The 26,781-nt window shown below is 36.2% G+C and overlaps 1 protein-coding gene and 1 pseudogene across 5 annotated transcripts in view; one reads left to right on the forward strand and one right to left on the reverse strand.

Annotated features, from left to right (window-relative positions):
* Positions 1 to 26,781, forward strand: part of Ptpn4 (protein tyrosine phosphatase non-receptor type 4) — a 171,538-nt gene that overhangs the window by 15,711 nt on the left and 129,046 nt on the right. For all 5 annotated transcript variants that reach the window (XR_015001474.2, XM_085688356.2, XM_085688357.2 and 2 more), the window contains exon 2: positions 24,432 to 24,586. Coding sequence is in view for 4 of the 5 variants with exons in the window: in XM_085688356.2 (XP_085544482.1) it covers positions 24,449 to 24,586 (138 nt within the window). In the remaining variant the exon portion in view is untranslated. The remainder of the gene's footprint in view (positions 1 to 24,431; positions 24,587 to 26,781) is intronic.
* Positions 2,753 to 3,692, reverse strand: LOC125406696 (putative ribosomal protein uL10-like pseudogene; annotated as a pseudogene).

The following is a 26,781-nucleotide window of genomic DNA, read 5'->3' on the forward strand; positions in this document are numbered from 1 at the left end:
ACTATGCAGAGATCTTGTAGTCTTGCAGTTAGGTCTTGTAGTCCTGTACTGTCCAGTGGATAAACATTAACCAGAAGTGGCAGCTTTAATTAAAAAAACATTTGAAGTTGAGGGTAATTGTTTCGGTGCTGGAGCCCTTCCTCAGTACTCATTAAAGCCAATTCTTAAGCCATATGAGCCACATTTTTAAGTGTTTAGTCATATATGGCGTGGTTACTATAGACGACAATAAGATTACAGATCACAAAACATTCTATTTCTTCAACAGAGAAAGAAATCATAGTTCAGAATGGAATGGCTGCCTCTAGGAAGCTGTGGGTGTTAAAATTTAGGGTATTATCTCAGTGGCTTTCCAAGCAGTCCAAATGTTGCTGTTGTTACTAAAAAGGAATGACCTTTACCTTTGCTTTGAAAACCTCTTCTTACATAGTAACTTCAGAATATTCATTTCCAGAGTTAATAATTGATGTAATGAAAACCCTGTTTTTGTTGCCTTGCTCATTCATTTGCATCTATTCATTTTTGTATCAAGAAACATTTTTCTGTTGTACAGTGACTTAGGAAGTCAATTTAGAATTTTTTTTTTAATTGTTGGTTTTCTTTTGAGAGGTCAAGTGGGGGAAAAGCTAAGTTATATAAAATAGCAAAACTCTATTCCCCTTCCTCTCCCCAACACATAGGAACAGTGAGTTCTTATCCTGGATCCTAGGGTTTGTTTTTTTTTTTTTTTTTTTTTTTGAGACAGGATCTCACTGTGAAGCCCTGGCTGACCTACAGCACTCTAGGCTAGCCTTGAACTCAGAAGTCTACCTGCTTCTGCCTTCCAAGTGTCTTTGTGATTAAGTAACTCTGTTTTCAAGTGCCTCCTCCTAATTTTGCTTGTATAATCTTGGGCTAGTCACCTAATCTTTCTAGCCATCATGCGAAGTGTATGCTTGAGAACTGTGCACAAGTTAACACACACATTCGCTCTCACACACAAGCAAAACAATAACAACAGAAAAAAAAAACCCTCAGTGTTTTAACTAAGTTTATAGTTGTTGTTTTGTTTTTCACATTTGTGTGTGCAATTACCTTTTTAAAGAGCTCTCAGGAGAGCTGTGGTCTGGAATAAATCATTGCAGCCAAGGGGATGTTCTTTCTACTGAGACTTGCTGCCAGCCTAATGAACACTAGCAAGAACAACACTTTAGACCACTATGAAGTCCATGGTGGCTTGCAGGTCTTGGTAGCATAGTATGCATAGGGATTCCTAAGAAACCCTCAGGCCACATGAACCTACAGATCCATATGGCATCTGGATGGTGTCTGTACCATCATTCATAGCTACACTTGGACAGGTGTGCCTGTGGGCCACAAGTTAGACATCTTTGCATCTTCAAAGAGATAAAAATAGTGGACTATCACTGTTTTAAGAATGAACTGATGGGAGGGAAGAGGCAGGGAAGGGAGCAGAGAAAAATGTAGAGCTCAATAAAAATCAATAAAAAATTGATAAATTAAAACAAACAAACAAAAAGAATGAAGTGATTGACATGAGCTATTCTAGTTATTATTGGTACCTAACAAGTTTTGCAAAACACTTAATGACATGAAGCAATCACCATTTTATTATTTATAGATTCTATGTGTGAGAAATTCTAATGTAACAGGGCCTAGGAGTGATTTCTGTTTTCTACAATACAATATATGCTTACTGGGCTGGGAATGTCTGGGACTTCGAATGTTTGAGGGCTGGAGATTCCTTTTCCAGACATCCTTCCTTGCTCATATGTCAAATGACTCAAACATAGGCTCAGCCAAGGCTGTAGACTGGAGCCCTTATTTATAAACGCTCCATTGTGACTGAGGGAGGGGGACATGCTAGCTGAGTTTCAAGAGAAGTGTTCTGAGAGTGAGTATTCTAAAAAAATTAGATAGAAGATAAAATCGCTGATGGTCCTAAAATTCCTAAGGCAATTTTTTTCAATATTAGCAATTAAACATCCTTCTACATGCTAGGCAAGCTTTATCCTTAACCCTCCAAATTGTTTTCTAAAGTACTTCCTACTGCCTTAGTTAATATATGCGCTATAGTAGATGTCATGCTTTGAATAATTCCTGGACCACAGAATGCTTAATTGATTAAACAAATTAATTTTTTGGGTCTGATAGATTGATTTCAGCCTCAAATGTCTGGCATGTTAGGTTTTATATTTCCTAGCAATGTAACATTGCCAGAGTTGTGCCCCCTCTGTTACCCTCTTTCTTCATCTTTAGAAATAAAGTTAATATCTCTATATGTACCATTTATAAAAATAGGTTGACAGTATATGCATATCCATGATATTGTATATTTTCCACCTCTAGTTTTAAAGCTCAGTAGATATAAGTAGAAAAAACTACTTGTGTTCAAGACTCGTGTTCGATCTTAATTTAAATGTTTATTTATTCGAGACAGTCTGTCATGTAGCTCAGGCTGGCCTTCAGCTGGCTTTGTAGTCCTAGATGACCCAGCATTTCTGATTCTCCTTCCTCTACCTCCAGACTGTCACGCCCAGCTCATAGTTTAGGTGCTGAAGTTTTAAAAGTAGCATGCTGCCCCCTAGGGACAATTTCTGTTTCAATCAATTTCTGTTTTTTCACCTGCAGCATAAACTTGTATTTGGAATTAGTGTGAGATGTTAAGCAACATTACATTTTATTTTGCTTGCTTTGATTTTCTTTCCCTCACTTTCTTTTTAGAGAGAAGTAAGGCTATATTTCCATGTTTCTAAAATTGAGCTGGCCAAGTTGGTTGCTCTGAATGGATTAGTTGGAGACCAAAACCTATATCCTCATCTAATTCCTCTGACTCTTGGCTTCAGCCTTGTCTGATACTGCAGCAACAGCAGCAGCAGTAGTGATAGTGGCAGGCAGCCACAGGAATATCAGCCATAAATGCAGATGGATTATCCAAGAAGGACCTGACCTTTTCAGCAAGTGGGAAGGTATACTCAGTCTTGACAGACAAAGCCAGGACCTGCTTGCACCCATTGATAATGGAGTGTGGCACCGAGGACACAGCCAGGTAACCTGTCTGCAGACAAGTACTGGCAACATTTTGGACATCTTCTAGGAAGCAAGAGTGGAGAGTTTGTTCTCTGATGTCAAGCACTTTGGGGTGTAAATGTTGCCATTGTCAAACACTGGTTGGATGATCAGCCCAAAGGAAAAGGGAGAGGTCTGTTCAGCTTGTTCAGGAATATGACTTCACTAGCTCCTACTTTGTCTCCAGTGTTTTTCAGCTGTACATCACTCAGAATTTCAGTAGTGATTTTAGTGGTGATACCTAAAGCCTGGAAGGGAAGAAAGAAGTGTTCTCAGGTCCCAGACCAGTGCTCTGGGTTGGTACAGTTCCCTTACACAGTTAATGGCACTGGCATGCATGGCAACCATTCACCTTATTGGCCAGCTGCATATCCCTAATCTCAGTGAGGTCCTCAAAGCCTACATTCTCCCATATATGAGGCAACAGTTTCTTCAGAACTGGGTTGTTTTTTAGAGGTCCCTGAATGGCCTTGTGAATCATGGTGTTTTTGCTCATTAGCACCACAGGCTTCCCTCACAGAGACATGTGAATCTGCTGCCCAAATGAAGCATTTTAGGTAATCATCCAAAAGTTAAATGATTTTAAAAGAGGATTTCCAGTCTACCGTCTCTTCCCTGGGCATCACAGTGGTGCATCAGGGATTGCTACATAAGGATGTCACCTTTAAGAGGATACCTGTTGAGTGTCCTTCCTCCCTTTTTAAAATTATTCTTCTACTGGCATGTTCTTGAGTAAATATAGAATTCCCCTCTGTCCAAATTAACTTGGTGGTTTTATATTTTTATTAATGTTCCTTTTGAAATTTTGCCAGTTTGGAACTTCCTTTTTTTTAAAAGAGTAAGAACTCCAACTAAGTATTCATTTAGAATAAAAGATTAGGTCATAAATGATGATAGCTAATTCTATTAAAAATATCGTAATACTTTTAACTACAAGAACTTAGATCACTTCTTCATGTTGTTGACATTTAAAAAGTTATTCTTGTGCCAAAATACATGTAGTATTTACTATCTAAATCATTTTTAAGGACACAGTTTTGTGATAGCATGTGCTTGTTTCGTTGTGGAATCATCACTACCTCCCATCTCATTTTTTTCATTTTTAAAGACATAGCAGGTAATTTCTATTCTTCTTTCTGTTTTTGATTGTAGTACTTTATATAAATCAGTTCTCAACATGTGGTCATGACCCCTTTTGGAATTTCATATCAGATATCCTGCATATTAGATATTTACGATTCATAACAGTAGCAAAATTACAGTTATGAAGTAGCAGCTAAATAATTTTATGATTGGGGGTCACCACAACATGAGGAACTGTATTAAAGGGTTGCAGCATTAGGAAGGTTGAGAACACTGATGGAAGTGGAAATGTACAATATCTATCATTTTTGGTGGGTGTGTTTTACTCAGTATAATGTTTCAAAGTTACTCTAAATTGTAGCTTGTGGCAGCATTTCCTTTCATTATGTAGATATATACCATGTTTTACTTACCCTTTCAGTGAACCCTTAGGTTTCTTCTTTTACCTTCTACCTTGAAGCACTGTATTGTTGTATAGTGCTATTGTGAACATTGCTGTCTGAATATCTCTTTAAAAGCTTTCAATTTTGTTAATATGTTTATTTTTCATTTTTTTTTTGGTTTGGTGGTAGTTGTTTTTCAATGCCGAAGCTCAAAATTTAGGTACTTACTCTTGATAAGTAGGTAGTCTACCACTGAGCTACATACCTAGACCCCTACCTTCTTTTTAAGTAGTAGCTTTCTGAATATGTGTGAAGGAAGATCTTGTTATGAATGCAATTTGCATCTTCCCAATGATTAGTCATAGTCATAAGGAACATATTTTTAATGTGCTTATTGTCTACTTGTATACCTTTGAGAAATGTCCATTTGAATGTAGTTGTATATTTTAAATTAGACTTTTGCTTGTTTTTTGATGTGTCATGGTTTGAAACCAGGACCGCCTGCATGCTAAATATATTATCGGTGAACTACCCTCCCAGCCTTTCCTCCTTTAGTAGACATTCTTTATATGTTCTGGACATCAGACCTATAAGAGATATGATTTACTAATATTTTCTTAAAGTATGCTTTTTAAAAAACGATTTTCTTGATATTGTTCTTTGATACACAAAAGGTTTGAATTTTGATGAAATTCATTTTTCCTATTTTTTGTTGTCTGTCATTTTGGTGCCATATCTAAAAAATTATTTCCCAGTCCATTGCCATGAAACTTTCCCTATGTTTTCATTTCTTTTTTTCTTAAATATTTTATTTTATTTTATGTACATTGGTGTTTTGTCTGCCTTCATGTCTGTTTGAGGCTGTTAGATCCCCTGGAACTGTAGTTACAGACAGTTGTGAACTGCCATGTGAGTACTGGGAATTCCCAGGTCCTCTGGAAAAGCTGCCATTGCTCTTAAACACCGAGCCATCTCTCCAGCCCACTATGTTTTCATTTAAGAGTTTTATAGTTTTAACTCTCATATTTAGGTCTGTTTAATTTTTGTTTATGGTTTAAGGATGAATCTTTTTAAACAAGTGAATATTCAGGTTTTTCAGAACCATTTATTGAAAAGATATATTTTCTTTTCTTTCTTTTTTTCAAAGCAAGGTTTCTCTGTAGCTTTGGAGCCTGTCCTGGAACTAGCTCTTGTAGACCAGGCTGGCCTCGAACTCAACAGAAATCGGCCTGCCTCTGCCTCCCAAGTGCTGGGATTAAAGGTGTGTGCCACCGCTGCCTGACAAGATATATTTTCTTTATACCTTGTCACTTGCATAGTTTTGTTCCTGCTAAGGTCATGTGCTAGAAGCTTGGTCCTCTATGTATTATTGGGAGGTATTTGTACCTTGAAGAGGTAAAGTCTGGTGGGAAGTAATTAGTCCATTGGGGCACCATGCTCATGAATGGACTAATGTCTTTTTGGGTTAGTTCTCTCAAGACTTAGGTCTTCTAGGAGTGAATTAGACTTTTCAAGACTGAATTAGTTAAAATAGGAGAGGGTTACTCTAAAGTAGGCTAGGCTTCCTTCTGTATCTCTTTTGAATGAATGTTTTCTCTTTGCTACCTCTTCCACGTCACCATATGGTGACATAATATGAGGCCCTACAGAAAATGAATATATGCTGACACATGCTCTAGAACTTCCCTGCTTTCAGAATTGTGAGCCAAAGTATTATAGAGCACACTATCCTCTGAGCCTAATAGCTGTCATTGTCATCAGAGCAGCTGTGACTGCTTAGAAGGGACCACTGAGACTGAGTGTGCTGACTGTTAACATGTCCTCATAGAATAGTGGTGAGGAGAGTCTTTGAATCCTCACTTGAGATGCCAGCCTTCTGTCCAGTGGTGTGAAATTCTACCCTAGTTGATGGCCTTATGGTCTCAGAAGGAGTAGAGTATGTAGAGGATAGAAGGTTGACCCATACAGCTGGGGGGAAGTTACCATCCATGAGACATTTCAGTGGTGCCACTGCTTTGGAGTCACTCACACTCCTGTAGGTAATTTGCCACCCACACTTTGTAAATAAGTATAAACTTATTGGTTCTCCAAGTTGGACTTCGGTAGAATTGTCATTTGGTTTGTCTTAGTAGGTCTATAAAGAAAAGGAAGAAGTTCATGTCTTCTGCAAAGCCAAGTAAACTGCTTGACAAAGTATTCAAGCATAAGCCGGGCAGTGGTGGTGCATACCTTTAATCCAAGTACTCAGGAGGCAGAAGCAGGTGAATTTATGTGAGATTGAGCCCAGCCTGGTCTCAAAAACAAACAAACAAGTATCCAAGTGTAATTTAGCAACACAAATAGACTGATACCTTTTCCTTGTAGATAATGTGGGATTTATTTTGACCTTTATTCCTAAATCTTCATCCATGCAATGTTTAGGCTGTGATAGCCTTATAATATCGTTTGAAGTTAAAAGTATGCTAATTTTGTTCTTTTTCAAAATTTCTTAGTTCTTCAGAGTACCTTGAAGATTCTGTATAAATTTGGGATGGAAATTATTTTGTTTTTGTAAAATATGTCATTGGGATCGCGATTGTGAAGATTATATCAAGTGATCCATAGATCGCTTTGAGTGGGTTTTTGAGTGCTGCTATGAACAATTGTTAAAACAGATGTTAACAATTTTTTTTGTTAACAATTCTTTTAACAATTCAGTACTCTTTTCTAATTCATTTGTGCCTTTATTTCTTATTTCTTGGTATTTTGTACTTTTGAAGTATAGTTTTGCAGTTTTCTTTCTTGGTTAAATTTATTCCTATGTACTCTTTTTGACACTTTTATAAACTGAATTGTTAATTTCCTTTTGGCATCATACACTGTTAATGCTTAACAACCCAGGTGATTTTATTGAGTTAAGTCTGTATTCTGCACCTTGCTAAATTTGTCTTTTTTGTGTGTGGATTGTAAGATTTTTCTCTACTTAAGCTCATGTTTTCTGCAAATGGAGATAGTTTTACCTCTTCCTCTCATGTTTTTCTTGCATTGTATCTATGACTTTTATGTGAAACTACCATCAATATGATGCTAGTGGAGAGATTTTCATTTATGCCGTTGTTTATATTGAATATAGAATATAATATATCCTTTTATTCTTAATCTGCTGAGATGAACAAAGTTCCGCACCTGCTGGCATCCTTCTGCATTTCTGGGAGTATATGGGTAGCTTTTGAATCTTTTATGGGTATCTTCTCCTCCAGTTTACACTGTTTTTGTTTTGGTCATCTTCTTTTCCACCCTATTAGTTACTGATACTTCTGGCTGCTGTGTTATTAATAATTACTACTGATAATTTTTCAAAAAGTGCTTTGGGAAAAATCTGTTTGTACCAGTCAGGTTCTCAGATAAAATAAACATGCTATGCAAGAAGGAATTTTTAGGTATCTATTCGAATGATTATAATATATAATATAATATATAATTGTAATATACTAATGGTTTCTCCAGAAAAAAAGGACTTTGAGGGAGCTTCCAGACTTTACTTTTCTGACCCAGTGCTTGCAAGAATGTGTCTGTACTTTTCATAGCTGTTAGCATGTTGGCCTTCCTGCCTCCATCCTTCTGTTCTTCCCTCCTTCCTTTCCGTTTTCCCATTTTACCCCTTTGGTTGAAATAATTTTTTCTTTACATAATATAACCTGATTATAGTTTCACCTCTCTACTCTTCCAAGTTTCTCCCCATCTCCCCTCCTGTAGCCACTCCTTTTTTGTCTCTTATTAGAAAACAAACTTCTAAAGGATAAGACTAAATTAAGATAAAACAAAAACTAACACATTGGAGTTAGACAAGACAAACAAACAGAAGTAAAAGAGTCCAAGAGAAGGCACAGGAGTCAGAGATCCATTTGTTAGAACACTCAGGAATTCCATTAAAAAAAACTGAACTGGAATCCATAATATATATACAGAGGGCATAGCGCAGATCTGTGCAGTCCTTGTGCTGCCTTAGTCTCTGTGAGTTCATATGAGCCTTGACCACGTTGATTTAGAGGGTCTTACTTTCTTGGTGTCCTCTGTTCATCTGACTCTTAACCTCCACCTCCTCTTCTGTGGTATTCCCAGAGCCATGATGGAAGGAATTTGATAGGACATCCCATTTAGGGCTGAGTGTTCCAAAATCTCTTAACTTTGCATAATGTCTGTGTGTGGGTCTTTGTATTTGTTCCCATCTGCTGCAGGAGGAAGCTTTTTTGAAGATGCCTGAGCAAGGCAATGATCTTTGAATATTGCAGAATGTCATCAGGAATCATGTTATTGCTATGGATTTTTGTTTGTTTTACAACAGTAGTGTTTGGTTTTACCCTAGATCTCTGGGCTATCTAGTTTCTAGTTCTTGATCGCCCAAGCCATGCCAGGTATGGATTTCCCCCTTACAGAGCAGGTATTAAGTCAAATAAGATATTGGCTGGTTTCCCACAAGCATTGTGTCACCATTGTCCTGGCATGTCTTGCAGAGAGGACAGCATTATAAATCAAAGGGTTTGTGGCTGGCTTGGTGTTTGTGTTTCTCTTTTGGTAGCATATTGGGTGCCTTCCTATCCTAGAGACACTAGAGTGTATTGGTGAAGGCTTTATGTAGGCACCAGTTCGATTTCTCTTATGTTTAAGAGCTGTGAGGTGTTGTCTTCAGTAATGGGGTCTTGTTGTCTGTTTGTGGAGAGTGACTTTTAGTCTTGGCAAGAGCATGGGCTGTATGAGGATTTCCATGGGACCAACCCCTTTGGGCAACACTTCAATTAGATGTAATGTAGCCCTGGTACTAGAAGCTTCATTTGGTGATAAGAGATGGCCAATTGGAACTCTGTCTTTCCCATTATTTGGCAGTTTTATTTAGATCACCTTCATATGTATATATATTTTAGGAAACTTCTACTGTGTTAGGTTTCTGTACTACCTCTCAATGGCCCTTAATTTTAGCTGTCTTTCTCTGTGTTCCTTCCCTCAGCTTCCTATTCCCTTCCCCTCCCCTTCACCTCTTGATCCTCCCATTCCAGATCCCCTGTCCATTCATAATTATCTATTATTCTATTTCCCTTTCCTTTGTGTATTCCCTAGTCCATTATTCTCTATGTAACCTGTGTATTTCTACAGATTGTAGCTTGCTTGTCATTGACTTAACAGCTAATATCCACATATAAGCAAATACATACTGTATTTATCTTTTAGGGTCTCGGATACCTCACTCAGGATGATGTTTTCCAGTTCCATCCATTACCTGCAAATTTCATGATTTTATTTTTCAATGGCCAAGTAATATGCTATTGTGTAAATGTGTCACATTTTCTTTATCCATTCTTCTGTTGAGAAACTTCTAGATTGTTTCTAATTTCTGGCTATTATGAATAGGGCAACAATAAACATGGCTGAGTAAGAATCTCTGTGGTAGGATAAAGCATCTTTTGATTATGTGCCTAAGAATGGTATAGCTGGATCTTGGGGTTTATTCCCATCTTTCTGAGGGACAGCCACACTGATTTCTGTAGTGGCTGTACAAGTTTGCATTCCTACTAGCAATGGATGAGTGTTCACCTTACTCCACATCCTCATCAGCATGAGCTGTCATTTGTTTTATTGATTTTAGCCATTATGATGGATATAAGATGAAATCTCAAAGTAGTTTTGATATACATTTCCTTGATGATTAAGGATGTTGAACTTTTCTGTTTCTCAGACACTTGAGTTTCCTCGTTTGAGAATTTTCTGTTTATATCTGTGCCCCATTTTTAAATTGGTTTGTTTTCTTGATATCTAGTTTTTGAGTTCTTTATATATTTGGATATTAGCCCTCTATCAGATGTGTAATTGGTCTTTTCCCATTCTGTAGGCTGCTGCTTTGTCTGAATGATGGTGTCTTTTGCCTTACAGACACTTCTCAGTTTCATGAGGTCTTATTTATTAATTGTTTATCTTAGTTCCTGTGCTAGGTGTTCTTTTCAGAAAGTCTTTCCCTGTGCTATCTTTTTCCTGAGTTCGAGGCTATGCCCCAGTTCTCTTCTATCAGGTTTAGGATATCTGGTTTTATGTTGAGGTCTTTGATAGATTTGGAGTTGAGTTTTGTGCAGGGTGATGAGTATGGATCTATTTGAATTCTTCTACATGCAGACATCAGCTTGACCAACACCATTTGAAGATGCTTTCTGTTTTCCAGTGTGTGTTTCTGGCTTCTTTATATTAAAAAAAATAAGTCAGGTATTCATAGACTTGTGGATTTATGTCTGGGTCTTCAATTTGATTCCCATTGATTGGCATGTCTGTTTTTGTGCCAATACCATACTGTTTTTTATTAAGTATAGATAGCTTTGTAGTACTATTTGAAATCAGAGACAGTAATACCTCCCACAATTCTTTTATTATTCAGGGTTGTTTTAGCTGTCCTGGGTTTATTGTGTTTCCATATGAATTTAAAATTTGTCCTTTCAAAAATCTGTGAAGAATTGTGTTGGGATTTTAATAGTACACTGAATTTGTAGATTACTTTTGGTAGGATGGCTGTTTTTATTAATCACACTGATCCATGACCATGGGGGATTTTTCCATCTTCTGATATCTTCAGTTTCTTTCTTCAATGTCTTAAAGTTTTTATTCCAGGTCTTTCACTTGCTTGCTTAGTTACCCCAAATTATATTATATATTATAATATTTGAGGCTATTGTGAAAGATATTTCCTGATTACTTTCTCAGACTGTCATTTGTATACAGGTGGGCTATAATTTTTGTGAATTAATTTGTGTCCAGCTACTTTGCTAAAAAATGTTTACTTTTCTAGTGGAATTTTTTGGGTCACTTATGTATATACTGTTATAACAACTAGAAATAAAGATACTTAGATTTTTTTTTCCTTTCCAATTTGTGTCCCTGTGATCTCCTTCAGTTATCTTATTGCTCTAGCTAAGACTTCAGAAAGTACTATAATTAATAGTTATGGAGAGAGTGGACATCCTTACCCTGTTCCTGATTTTAGTAAAATTACTTTGAATTTCTCTCGATTTAAACTGATGCTGGCTATTGTCTTGTTGTAAACTGCCTTCATTATGTTGAAGCATGTCCCTTGTATCCCTAATCTTTCCAGGACTTTTATCATGAAGGGATGTTAGATTTAGTCAAAAGGCCTTTTCTACTTCTAATGAGATGATTATGTGGGGTTTTTTTTTTTTGTCTTTCAGTTTGTTTCTGTGGTGGAATGTATTTATCAACTTATGTAGTTTGAACAATCCCTGAATCTCTGGGATAAGGATCATGGTGAATGATCTTTTCGATGTGCTTTTGGATTTGCTTTGCAAGTATTTTATTGAGTATTTTTGCATCTATGCTTATAGGGACATTGTTCTGTAATTCTTTTTGTTGGGTCTTTATGTGGTTTTGTTATCAGGGTAACTGTGGTCTCATAAAATTAACTGGGCAATGTTTGTTCTGTTTTTATTTTGTGGAATAATTTGAGGAGTATTGGTATTAATGCTTCTTTGAAAGTCTGGTAGAATCACATGCTAAAACCATCTGTCCCTGTTTTTTTGTGTGTGGGGGGTGTTGTTTGTTTTGATTTTGGTTAGGAAACTGTTAATAGCTGCTTCTATATCATTAGAGGTTATATGTTTAAATTGCTTATGTGATCTTGTTTAGTGCATGGTATATGAAAATTATCCCTTTCTTTTAGATTTTCCAATTTTATGGAGTACAGGTTTAAAGTATGTCCTTATAACTCTCAGGATTTTCTTTGTGTCTGTTGTGTCCTCCATTTCATTTCTAATGTTGTGAACTTGGATCTTCTCTATCTGCCTTTGTTTAATTTAGATAAAGGTTTGTCAACCTTACTGATCTTCTTAAAGTACCAATTCTTTGTTTCACTGATTCTTTCTAATATTTTTAGTTTTGTGGTTTCATTTATTCAGTCTTCAGTTTATTTCCTGCCGTCTATTCCTTGGGGCTGTGATTTCTTCTTTTTGTTCTAGTATTTTCAGGTATATTGTTAAGTTATTAGTATGAGATTTTGCCAGGTTTTTTTTTTTTAAATGTAGGCACTTAGTGCTGTGAATTTGCCCCTTATGTCCCATAAGTTTGAGTATACTATGTATTCATAGTCATTCGATTCTATAAAGTTTTTAATTATTTTAGTTATTTCTCTCTTGACTCATTTTTCATTTAGTAATGATTTTTTTTCAGTTTCCATGAGTTTGTAAGCTTTCTGTTGTTTCTGTTGCTATCCATCTTTAATCTGTGGTTGTCTGGTAGAATGCAGGGGGTTATTTCAGCTTGCTTATGTCTTTTCAGACATGTTTTGTATCCAAGCATGTGGTCAGTTTTGAAGGAAGTACCCTGAGGTTCTGAGAAGAATGTATAGTTTTTTGAGTGTGGGTGAAATAGTCTGTAAATATCTGTTAGGTTCATTTGGTTTATATATCAGCTCCAGCATTTCTTTGTGTAGTTTTGTCTGGGTGACTGGTCTATTAGTAAGAGTTGGGTATTGAAATTTCCCATTAGCACTGTGTAAGAATCAATACCTTATTTAAGCTGTACTAGATTTTGTTGTTTTTTTTTTATATTTGACCTTGTGTTTGGTACCTAATCTGAAGAATTTCAATGTCCTCTTAAAGTTTTCTCCCCCTTTGAGTATGGAATGCTCTTCCCTATCTTTTCTGACTAGTTTGATTTGTAATCTGATTTGTCAGATATTAAAATGGGTATACCAGCTTGATTCTTAGGTTCCTTTGCTTGGAATACCTTTTTCTATCTTTTTATCCTGAGGTGATGTCTGTCCTTGATTTCTTAATGTTAAGGTGTGTTTCTTGGGTGCAGCAGAAGAATGGATCATGTTTTTTGCATTCCTTCTGTTAGTCTGTATCTTTTTTTAAATAAAGTGTTCTGCCTACATGTATGTCTGTAGGCCAGAAGAGGGCATACAGATAGTTGTTGCTGGGACTTGAACTCAGGACCTTTGGAAGGGCAGGTAGTACTATTAACCGCTGAGCCATCTCTACAGCTCCCTAGTCTGTGTCTTTTTATTGGAGAGTTGTGACCATTGATACTGAGAATATCAATGAGCAGTGTTTGTTGATTCTTGTTATTTTGGTAGGGGTGTGCATATGTGTTTTGTGTGTTCGTGCTTTTAATTTGCTGGATGGAATTATTCCCTGTGTTTTCTTGAGTACAGTTAACCTCTTTAGAGTTTCCTATCTAGTGCCTTTTGTAGGGCTAGATTTATAGATAGATATCACTTAAATTTGGTTTTATCATGGCATGTCTTATTTTCTCCATCTACTGTAATTGAAAGTTTTGCTAGGTATAATAATCTGGGCTGGCATCTGTGGTTTCTTAGAGACTGTAGCAATCTGTGCAGTCCTTCTGGCCTTTTGAGTCTCTTTTGAGAAGTTAGGTGTAGTTCTTATAGGGGAGTGAGAGAGGTTAGGAGGGGAAGATCTGAATGATCCACTTGGGGGTGGGGGACTACAGCAGGTATTCTGCAGAGTTTCTGTTGAGATTAGGGAATTGGATTTGGAGGACCAGAGGGAGAGGTGAAACTCTGCAGTCAGTCTATTTGCTTCTCTGGCCAGAGTCGCTTTTCAGTCAAAAGGACCTACATTATTGGAACAAGGAAATTGGGTAGAAATCCCATTAAAATGCTACAGTGTTTCTTCTTAGTGAGATTCAGTTGTTTGTTTTAAAATAAAGCTCTTCAGGATGTAACAAGCAACCTTTTTTGTTAATTTCCATACCTTTGAAAATGTTTATTTTGATATTTTACCATGCTCTTTTACTTTAATGGAGAACTGGATTTTCAGCAGACTTACTTCACCTTTAAGAAATGCTTCCTCCATCTTTTCTTATTCTCTGTATATAAAGTTGGATGTACTAAACATGACAGTTGCCTTTCAGAGAACTACTTTTTGTATTTAAAATTTGGAAATTTTAAAGATTAGAATTCAACAAATGGTCACTTAAATACTTTCAAGTGATTGCTAAGTTTTTTTCCATGTTCTAGTTATACTTATGCAGTAGCAGTTGTTATTCTTATCATTTGTCCCTATTTATACTAGGATATTTAATTGTACATGTGGAAAAAGTCCGTGGTGTCTCAAGTTTTTTATAAAAGATGATGCAGTATTTGCATACAACCTGTCCATATCTCTTTCTATACTTTTAAGTCTTCTGTATATTATTTATACCTAATATAATATAAATGTTTTTAAAGATTTATTTTTAAATTATATCTACTTGTGTCTGTGTGTATCTGTTTGAGTTTTGCAGTTTAGATTTTACATTTAAATCTGATTCAATCAGTACATTTGAATATAAAACAAAAATAATGATATTATTGGGTATTGAATAGCTTAGTAGGTGAAAGTACATGCTGCAAAGTTTGATCACTCACCAGATTCCACATGGTGGAAGGAGAGCATCTGGTGCTGCAGATTGTTCTATGACCTCTGCATGTGTGTCATAATACACACACACACACACTCGATCCCCAAACAAATTGAAGGGGGGGACATTTCAACAATGATAGAGAGTTTATACATACATACATACATACATATAAACAAATGAGCCTCAGTCCACACTACCTCTCATTTTATATTCAAAAGAACTCTGAACCAGATTTAAACATAGAACCCAAACTGTGGAATTTTTTTTTAGAAGAAAACGTTTAGTATCTAAGTTTGAGGGACTAGTCTTACATAGTTCATTAAGGTTTTTGTGTATATTTGTGGGGGAAAAAAAGTGTGATGGTGTACACCTTTAATACCAGCACTCTATGGACAGAGGCAGACAGATCTCTGAGATTAAGGCTGTCTTAGTCTACATAGAGAGTTCTAGGCCAACTAGGATTACAACAGTGAGAACCTGTCTCAAAAAAAGGAAAAGGAAAAAAAACCTCCAAATTCCTGGCATGTTACTTTCTGACATTTCAGGACAATAAATCAATATTCACAGTTACTCCAAGAATTTTCAAAATTACATTTTAAACATACATACTTCCAACAATCTTCAGACTATATGTTTTAAGTGGCTAAAATTCTTGTTTGAAGAGTAAAATACACTAAATTTAAGAGTACTTACAGAAAAGTACCTGCAGTAATATTCAATGGAAAACATAATTTAAAATTCATGTCTTCTAGTTGGCATGCTTGGTAGGACATCTCACCTCACTGAGCATCTCTTCAGCTTGCCTTTTATAGTTTTTAGCATAATATTTTGTATATGTTTTGTTATATTTGTACATTTAATTTTTTGTTTAGCTTTTATATATGGGATTATATTTGAAACTTAACTCCATGTATTCTTTGTATACATCACGTATCACTCTGCAGATATGACTAGTTTTATTTCTTGCTTTATACACCCCACCATTCACCACTCACTCTTTCATTGAATTAATTGCTTTGTTCCTGATTTTTGGGTGAAAATGTTTAGACAGTAACTATTAATTAGGATAGGTAGCCATATAGACTGTGCTTCTAGATGCCCTTAATCATGTTGAGGAAGGACCCTTTACTTTCTTTTTTTGTTTTGTTTTGAGAATTTTTATCATAAAAATGTAGTACATTTCAATCAGTACTTTTCTGCATTGTTTGAAAAGCTTATGTGATTTTTCATCCTTACTCAGTTAATGTAGTAAATTACATTGATCAGTTGTTACTATAAGCCTGTCTGTACTTGAATGAAACGCTTGTACAGTTCTTTCAAGCATTGATGAATTCTTTTGTATGCCTTTTGTGTTTTGAGTAGAATGTTCATAAAATATAAATGCTGCCCTGTGTGTTTCCTGTGAGAGTGTGTAGAGACAGTGCTAGTTGCCCCTTAAATAGTAGCCTCTTAAAAAGGCCATAGGACACAGTCTCATTCTGAGATTCTTGGAAGCAGGATCACCATTTCGTACTGAGGTAGAGGTTGATGTCTGCATTCTGGATGTTAACACTTTCCAAAGCTGAGCTCTGAATGATATTTTCCTCAGGTTGTTAAAAGACAACAACAGAGATTCCGTATGACCAGGACAGCTGTAGTGATTTGTACAGTTGCTTTAAGAACAGTTCAGAGAGGACTGAAGGAGTGAAATCAGTTCTAGTTTCCCACAGTCACCTGCCTGACCTCTGCTGGACCCAACAACAGGCATGGAAGGTCCACAGTCCATCTGACCTCTGCCAGAACCAGCAGGCAAGGAAGACACCCTCCCAACCCCACCTCACCCTTGCCCAATCTCTGGGGGAGCCAGCACGAGCAGACCTGACTTCCCAGGTCACCAGGTGTGACCTGAACTGTGGCCCCAAATTCATTATGAGAAGCAACCTTCTGAGACTTGGATCCACTGGCATCTGGAGGAGTAACTACTAGAGACACAGACCCAACTGCACCAATTGTAGGAAAAGATGGGTAGACAACAAGGTAAAAACACATTCAACCATACAAAGAGTACCACCAAAAACTAGTGGCTCTACAACATCAAGTCTCCAACACCTCAACACAGGTGAAACAGAAGAAAATGACCTAAAGAATAACTTTAGGAAAATATTTGAGGCCCTTAAAGAGGAAATGAAAAATTCCCTGATAGAAGTGGAGGAAAAAACAAACAAAAATTTAGAAGAAATCGACAAATCTCTTAAAACCAAGAAAAAGCAATCAAACAGGGGAAAGAAATATGATTCAAGACTTGAAACTCGAAAGATACAGTAAAGAAATAGAATAAAGAAAAAAACCAATAAAGAGGAAGTTCTGGAAATGGAAAATAAGAGTAAACAATCAGGAGCCACAAATACAATCATAAACAGCAGAATACAAGAGATGGAAGAGTCTCAGGCATTGAAGATACGATATAGGAAATAGATTTATCTGTCAAAGAAAATGTTAAATCTAACAAAAGCTTAACAGAAACTATCCACAAATATGGAACACCATAAAAAGACCCAAGAATAATAGGAATAGAAGAAGAGGTCCAGTTCAAAGGCACAGAAAATATATTCAGCAAAATTATAGAAGAAAACTTTCCCAACCTAAAGAAGGTTATACCCATGAAGGTACAAGAAGCTTACAGAACACCAAATAGACTGTACCATAAAGCGTCGCCTTGCCACATAATAATTAAAACATTAAACATACAGAGTAAAGATTATTAAGAGCTACAAAGGAAAAAGGCCAAGTAGCATATAAAGGCAGACCCTATTAGAATTATCCTCTACTTCTCAATGGAAGCAATGAAAGCCAGAAGATCCAGGTCAAGCTTTATGCAGACATTAAGAGACCATGGATGCCAGCCCAGACAACTATACCCCAGCAAATTTTCAATCACCATAGACAGAGAAAACAATATATTCCATGATAAAACCAGATTTAACCAATACCTAGTCACAAATCCAGCCTTACATTAGATGGAAAGTACTAGATGGAAAGCGCCAACCTAATGAAACCAACTACATCCATAAAAACACAGATGATAGATGATTTCACAGCAGCAAATCCCAAAGAAGGGAAAAGCACACATAATAGCATCACCAACAACAAAAACTAAAGTGATATGAACTAGCAGTTACTGGTCATTAATATCCCTTAATATAAATGGACTCAACTCACCTATAAAAAGACACAGGCTAAAAGATTGGATACAAAAACAGAATCCATCCTTTTGCTGCATACAGGAAACACACCTCAACCTCAAAGACAGACATCACCTCAGAGAAAGGGTTGGGAAAAAAAATCTTTCAACCAAATGGACCCAAGAAACAAGCTGGTGTAGCTATCCTAATATCGAACAAAATAGACTTCAAACTAAAATCAATCAAAAGAGAGAAAGAAGGGCATTTCATATTTTTCTCAGAAAGAAAATCCATCAAGAGGAAATCTCAATTCTGAACATCTATGTCCCCAATACAAGGACACCCTCAAATGTAAAAGAAACATTACTAAAGGTTAAATCATACATTAAGCCCCACACACTACTAATGGGAGACTTCAACGCTCCCTTCTCACCACTGGACAGGTCTGCCAGACAGAAACATAACAGAGAAATAAAGGAAGTAACAGATGTTATAACTCAAATGGACTTAACAGATATCTATAGAACATTCCATACAAACATAAAAGAATATACTTTCTTCTCAGCACCCTATGGAACCTTCTCAAAAATTGACCACATACTTGGTAACAGAGCAAACCCCAACAGACAAAACAAATTGGAATAACCCCATGTATCTTATCGGATCACCATGGCTTAAAGTTAGAATTCAACACCAACACAAATTTCAGAAAAAGCTCACAAACTCATGGAAATTGAACACTGCTCACCTAAACCACCAATGGGTCAATGAAGAAATAAAGACTTCCGAAAATTTAACTGCAGTGATAGCACAGTATACCCAAACTTATGGGACACAATGAAAGCATTGTTAGCAGGAAAGTTCATAGTGCTAAATGCCTACATAAAGAAGCTGGAAAAATCCCACACTAGCAAGTTAATAAAACACCTGAAAGCTCTAGAATTGAAAGAAGCTAACTCACACAGGAGGACTAGACGACATGAAATAATCAAATTGAGAGCTAAAATCAACAGCATAGAAACAAAGAAAACAATACAAAGAGTTGGTTCTTCAAGAAAATCAACAAAATAGACAAACCCTTATCCAAACTAACCAAAAGGCAGAGAGAGAATATTCAAATTAACAAAATTAGAAATGAAAAAGGGGATATAACAACAGACATGGAGAAATCCAGAGAATCGTTAGGTCATATTTTGAAAACCTGTACTCCACAGAATTGGAAAACTTAAAGGAAATGGTCAATTTTCTGGATAAAAACCACTTACCAAAATTAAATCAAGACCATATAGGCAAATTAAGTAGACTTATAAACCGCTAAGGAAATAGAAGCAATCCTCAAAAGTCTCCAAACCAAAAATAAATAAATAAAAACAACAACAACCAGATGGTCTTAGTGCAGAATTCTACAAGATTTTAAAAGAACTAATACCAATAATCCTTAAATTGTTTCACACAGTAGAAACAGAAGGAATATTGTCAAACTCCTTCTATGAAGCTACAATTACCCTGATAACCCAAACCACACAAAGACACTACTAAGAAAGAGAATACAGACCAATCTCACTCATGAACATTGATGCAGAAATATTCAATAAAATACTGGCAAACCAATTCCAGGAACATATCAAAAAAAAAAATCATCCACCATGACTAAGTAGGCTTCATCCCAGAGATGTAAGGATGGTTCAGCATATGAAAATCTGTCAATGTAATCCACCATGTAAACAAACTGAAAAAGAAACCCCACATGATCATTTCATTAGATGTGGAAAAAGCCTTTGACAAAATACAACATCCCTTCATGATAAAGGTCTTGGAGAGAGCAGGAATGCAAGGAACACACCTAAACATAATAAAGACAATATACAGCAAGCCAACAGCCAACATCAAACTAAATGAAAAGAAACTCCCAGTGATCCCACTGAAATCAGAACAAGACAAGGTTGTCTACTCTCTCCATATCTGTTCAGTATGGTACTTGAAGTTGTAGCTAGGGCAATAAGACATCAAAAGGAGATCAAGGGGATACAAATCGGAAAAGAAGAAGTCAAACTCTCATTATTTGCTGATGATATGATGGTATATATAAATGACTGCAAATATTCTGCCATGGAACTCATACAACTCATAAACACCTTCAGTAATATGGCAGGATACAAGATTAACTCAGAAAGATCAGTAGCCCTCCTTTATACATCTGATAAATGGGCTGAGAAAGAAATCAGATGATATAAAATATTATATTTGCAAGAGCAACAGATAATATAAAATATCTTGGAAGTAACTCTAACCAAACAAGTGAAAGACCTGTATGACAAGAACTTTAAATCTTTGGAGAATGAAATTGAAGAAGACACCAGAAAATGGAAAGATTTCCCATGCTCTTGGTAGGTAGAATTAGCTTAGTAAAAATATAGGCAGGTAGATCTCTGTGAGTTCGAGGCCAACCTAGTCTACAAGAGCTAGTTCCAGGAAAGACTCCAAAGCTACAGAGAAACCCTGTTTCAAAATACCAAAAAGGGGGGAGCAATTTTACCAAAAGCAATCTACAGACTCATTGCAATGCTCATCAAAATTCTTCTCAGACCTCAAAAAAACAATACTCAACTTCATATGGAAAAAAAAATCCCAGGATAGCCAAAACAATCCTGTACAATAAGGAACTTCTGAAGGCATTGCAATCCCTGACTTCAAACTCCAGTATGGAGCTACAGTAATGAAAACAGCCTGGTATTGGCATAAAAACAGACAGGAGGACCAATGGAGCCGAATTGAAGACCCTGATATTAATCCACACACCTACGTACACCTGGTTTTTGACAAAGAAGCAAAAAAATATAAAATGGAAAAAAGCAAGGGTATTCAACAAATTGTGCTGGCTTAACTGGATATCAAATGTAGAAGAATGAAAATAGATCCGTATTTATCACTAGGTATAAAATTCAAGTCTGAATGGATCAGTGACCTCCGCATAAAACTAACTACACTGAACCTCATAGAACAGAAAGTGGGAAATACACTTGAATGCATTTGCACAGGAGACCACTTCCTAAATATAACCCAGTAACACTGACACTGAGAGCAGCAATTAATAAATGGGACCTCCTTCACCTGAGAAGCTCCTGTAAAGCAAAGACCACACTCGGCAAGAGAAAACTGTAGCCTACTTAATGGGAAAAGACCTTCAACAACCCCATATCAGATAAAGGACTGATCTCCAAAATGTACAAAGAACTCAAGAAACTTGACATCAAAAGAACAAATAATCCAATAAAAAAAATGGGGTACAGACCTAAACAGAGAACTTTCAACTGAGTAAACTAAAATGGCTGAAAAACACTTAAGGAAATGCTCAATGTCCTTAGCCAATAGAGAAATGCAAATCAAAACAACTCTGAGATTCTTACACCAGCCAGAATGGCCAAGATCAAAACTATTGATGTCAGCTTATGCTGAAGAGGATGTGGGATAAATACAATGCTCTTTCATTACTGGTAGGAGTGCAAGCTGGTGCAGCCACTTTGGAAGTCAGTATGGCGATTTCTCAGAAAATTAGAAAACAACCTTCCTCAAGGCCCAGCAATACCACTGTTGATATATAGCCAAAGGATACTCAATCATACCACAAGAACATGTGCTCAGTTATGTTCATAGCAGCTTTGTTCATCATAGCCAGAACCTGGAAACAACCTAGATGCCCCTTAACTGAAGAATGGATTTTAAAAAATGTACATTTACACAATGGAGTACTACAGAGATGGGAAAGGGATGACATCTTGGAATTTGTGTGCAAATGATGGATCTAGAAAAAAACATATTGAGTAAGGTAACCCAGACCCAAAATGACAAATATAATATATACTCACACATAAGTAGCTTCTACACATAAAGCAAAGAAAAAAACCAACCTACTGTCCACAACACCAGACAACCTATACAACTAAGAGAACACTAAGAGAGACATACATGGATCTACAAAGGAAAGAGAAAAAAGACAAGATCTCCAGAGTAAATTGGGAATGTGGGGGTCACTGGAGAGGGTAAATAGGAATGGGGATGTAGGGGAGCCAATAAAAACAATAAAAAAAGACCAGAGGGCATCTTTGAATTAAATTTTAAAAATTGCTACAGCACTATTTCAATGGTCCCTTATATTGATTAATTAAACTCTGATATTTTGTACCATTTGAAGACTAGAACCACTTTATGTGTCAAATTATTGCACATATGTGTAAATTGTTTTCAGTATTATTTTGATGTCTACAAGGTTCAGGTGGTGGCTTCCGTTTTATTTCTCATATTAATTTTTTTTTGTTAATCTTGGTTCATTTTTCTTTTAAAAGAATCTACTTTGGGTCCTGTTGATTTTATTTTGGATGGCTGTATAATCTTTAAAAATTGTTCTCTTTCATTTCCTTTCCTTGTTTGCTGTGGTTTCATTAGGCTTTTCTCTGTCCAAGTTCTTAAGGAGATTAGATTATTGATTTAAGGCATGTGTTGGCTGCACTTTTCTGTGAATTCCCACATCCGATTCAGGTGCGCGCTTTCCCGAATCAAACCCACGAGAATGGATGAATATCCAAAGGGTTGAACAGACACACAAGAAACCAGGCTCATTAACCAAAGGAGTAAATGGCAACTTTATTAAGCATAAGTCGGGTATATATACGAAGGGGGCAAAGGACAAAAGCCCCTTCCATCCGGAACAGGGGAAGAGGATGTCAGGTGTCCCAGGTGTCCGGGCGCCTTGCCAGGAAGCAGCTGTGGTGGCAGACATAATAGGCCCACTGCTGGAACCTTGCTTGCAGGTGGAATTACCATAACAAAAGAGGGCCAAGTTCTTTCTAAGCTAAACCCTCAGGCCAGTGCAAGAGCAGAGAGGTCAGGAAACCAGAGGAAAAATGACCCTGCATAGCTCCTCGAACAAAGGGGAAAAAAACCTGGGTACCAACAGGCATGTCTAATTTTTTTGTTATATACATACAGTTTTATAAATTTCCCTTATTAGTGGTGCTATATTTGTAACCCACAAATTTTGCTCTATTGTATTTTCTGTTTTGCTTATTTCTGTGTATCTTTTGGGTTCCCTTAATATTTCTTTGTTATTCCATGTGCACTTAGAAGTATGCTATTTACTTTTTTTGTGTTTGGAGATTTTTCTATTGTTAATTTGTAGTTTAGGTCTCCTGTTCTCAGAGAACATACTTTGTATAATTTCAGATCCTTAAGTATATTTTGTTTTGTGTTTCTAAGAGGCAGACAGATATCTGATTGTAAGGCCAGCCTGGTCTACAGAAAGAAAGTTCCAGAATAGCCATGACTGTACAGAGAAATCTCCATAACAACAGCAACAACAACAACAACAACAACAATACTATCATTCCAAATGTCTGTTTCTCCTTGCCCAGTTTCCTATGTTGAAATGTCTTTAGGGTGGAAGTTGTATGGATTTTAAATCTTTTGAGTCATGGAATGCTTTGTTTTTGTTTTTTCTGTCTGATATAAATGTTAGTTTTTTGTGCATAGAATCCAGTGTTCTGAATCAATTTCAGAACTTTGAAAGTACAATTTCATTGTCTTTTAATGGTTGTTATTGACAGCAATATAGCATTTGTTCTTTTATAGGTGATCTATTTTTTTTCCTCTACTTATGTAAAAATTGAAAATCCCAGAGAGTTAGGCACATCTCACATGCCTGTAATTCTAGCAGTTTGGAATGTTGAGGCAGGAATTCCAGGCCAACCTGGGTATATAGTAAGACCCTGACATCTCCCTTTTACCATTAAAAAAAAAAAGTTGGAGTCGTTGGTTGAAATTGAAATAGAATAACCTTCACTATTGTTATTCTATAAAAGAAAAAAATGACTGGAATGAAACAATCTTCTCCCTTGTTACTTTTCTATAATATTTTTAGAAAGCACACTAGCTAGTAACATACCACTTGCTGAGTTCATATTTCTCTACCCTTTAAGTGTACATATTTTGGATTGAAATATGACTTTCTGAAATTTTTACCTGTGAAATCTTCTCTCTCTCTGTATATATGTGTGTGTGTGTGTGTATCCTAATTTTCTTAATCTTGATATTTCAAAACTTATAATTGTTTTCTGTCAATATTTTAATTTAAAATCCATATTAACCTTATTTTTAAAGCTATACTATATCTTTCACTATTCCTTTTATTTAGTGTTTATTGTCTTTTAAACCTAGATCTTGTATGGACAACTTAATAATTGTTTTATGTGAATGTTTTAAAATGCATATTAACTTTATTTTTTAAGCTATCCTGTATCTCCCACAATTTGTTTTATTTATTGATTTTTGTTTTTGAACCTAGATCTTGTGTGGACAGTAATGACCGCACGTTTCCGATTGCCTTCTGGCAGAACCTACAATGTTCGAGCATCAGAGTTGGCCCGAGACAGACAGCATACAGAGGTGGTTTGCAACATTCTTCTTTTGGATAACACTGTGCAGGCTTTCCGAGTTAATGTGAGTATTTGTTTTACTTTATTTTCTCCTCCTTCTTGCCTTAGTATCATCATCATCATCATCATCATCATCACCACTACAATCAGCTCTGGATATTAGTCTGAATTTAGATTTATTTAAAAACTAAAACCATTAAGTTATAACACAGTTTGAACATTTTTAGTTAAGAATGTCTTATACAAGTTTATATCTGGTACACCTGCTCATTCAAACTAGATCTTTCAAAAAGTTCTGCATACTAACTGTTCAAAAACAGCATAGCATCCTAGTTCATGAACAGATCAGTAGTATGTGGGTGATTTTATAATGTGCATGAGGGTACCTGAAAATAATTTCTTAAATACCTTCCTAATATGTTTCACTAAAACCTTGTTTGTACTGTCTATGAATATAACTTTTGTTAAACAAGTATGACTAATAAGACCAATATTACATAAGTATTGTCTGAAAAGCATTTGTCCAACAAGTATTTCTTTTTGTTATTAATATCTAACTTCAGTTGTTCATTGTTACTTGAGTTTCACCTATGTGGTATGTTAGTATTAGTTCATTAATTTTTATTGCTGCATGCTATTCTTTTGAATGAGCATACCATAGTGTATCCGTTTTCCTATTTCTGTTTAGTTATTCTATTTTTTCCTTTGTCAGTGTTCAGATTATTTCTACTATGGGCTCTTAAGTTCTAATTCATGTCTTAGTAATATGTTCAAGGATACATATACCTTTTTTATTTTAAAAGCTTCAGATCTGTAGTTGGAATGGAATGGAAGAAGAGCATACTGAGTACATAGCTCCCCTTGTCGAAACTGAACTGATGTTAACATTTACTTTCTCTTTTCTTTCTAAACTCTCTGAAATGTAAGTGGTAGACACACCAATAAGTATTTAGCATCTTGAGAGTCTTCTAAATTTATATAGTCCTATTGTGTAATTTAGCATTCTATATATGATATTATTTAACAAATAGTCATGTTCATATCAAAGTCTTGGCAATCACAAGGGATCGGTTTTCTGATGTATTGTGCCTATTTATACTTTGAAATCTGTGATTTAAAATATTTATAGTTACTAAATAAGAACAACCTTTATTTTACTTGTGTTCATGTATAATGTGTATGGGGATTGAGGGGGAACATATCTGGCACAGTATGAATATGGAGGTCAGAGTGTTGATCTGGCCTAGTTTGTCACCTGGGTACACTGTCCCATTAAGAGACGAGTCCCACCCTCTTCCAACCCCTCCCCTTCTGCCTAGGGAAGTGCATATCTTGCCTCCTCCAGCCTGTGATTTCTGTCTTTCCATCTCTCTCTGAAGAGGTAACTTCTACTGTCTCTCCCTCTCTCCTCTCTTCTCTCTCTTTTTCTCTGTTTCTCTCTCTCTCTTTCCCCCTTCCCTTTTAACTGAAGAAACTATATCCAAGCTCACTCTGAATGGCGTGCCTATCTGTCTCTGTCTCTGCAGCTCCTCCTGGAACCCAGCTACCCCCTGGGGAATGGTGCCATTTTATCTAAACCATTATATAGAAGACAGCTTTTTTCTTTCTATCACTTTAGCATAGGTTTTGGGGATCAGACCCAGATTATTCGGCTTGCAAGGCAAGTGCCTTTGTCCACTATATCATCTTTTCAGTCCTGTTTACTAGTTTTTTTGAGCTTTAATTTTCCATATATTACTTAGTATTTAGCAGAATCACTAATTTGCCTTTCGAAAAATCCTAAATTTCATTTCACATTTGAAAGCAAGTTGCAAAACCATAAATATCTCATTACAACACTTAATTCATTAAATATTAGAGTTTATTAAGTGGTAACTCTTTCTCTTCTCAACTTACTACATGAATTCTTTAAAAAGTTTTTTTTGTGTGTGTGGGCATGCAGGAGATCTCTGAAGGCTTTTAGCCTAAAATGGAGTCAGGCTAGTTCATCAGCTTATTTAAGAAAACATTTTTGTTTAGTCTCCCTCAAATTGATTTTTAACGATGAGTGTCTGCCTTGAGAAATTTATTGAATACAAAACTTTTAAAAGTTTAAAATCAAGCTGGGTCTGGTGGTGAATGCCTTTAATCCCAGTTCTTGTGAGGCCGAGGCAAGGTGAATCTCTGTAAGTTCAAGGTCAACCTGGTCTACATAGCAAGTTCTAGGACAGCCAAACCCCATCTCAGCCCTCCCCCACAAAAAAGTAAAATCAGGCATTA

This window comes from Myodes glareolus, chromosome 5, assembly GCF_982192425.1.
Source record: "Myodes glareolus chromosome 5, mMyoGla1.1, whole genome shotgun sequence".
Taxonomy (NCBI): Eukaryota; Metazoa; Chordata; class Mammalia; order Rodentia; family Cricetidae; genus Myodes; species Myodes glareolus.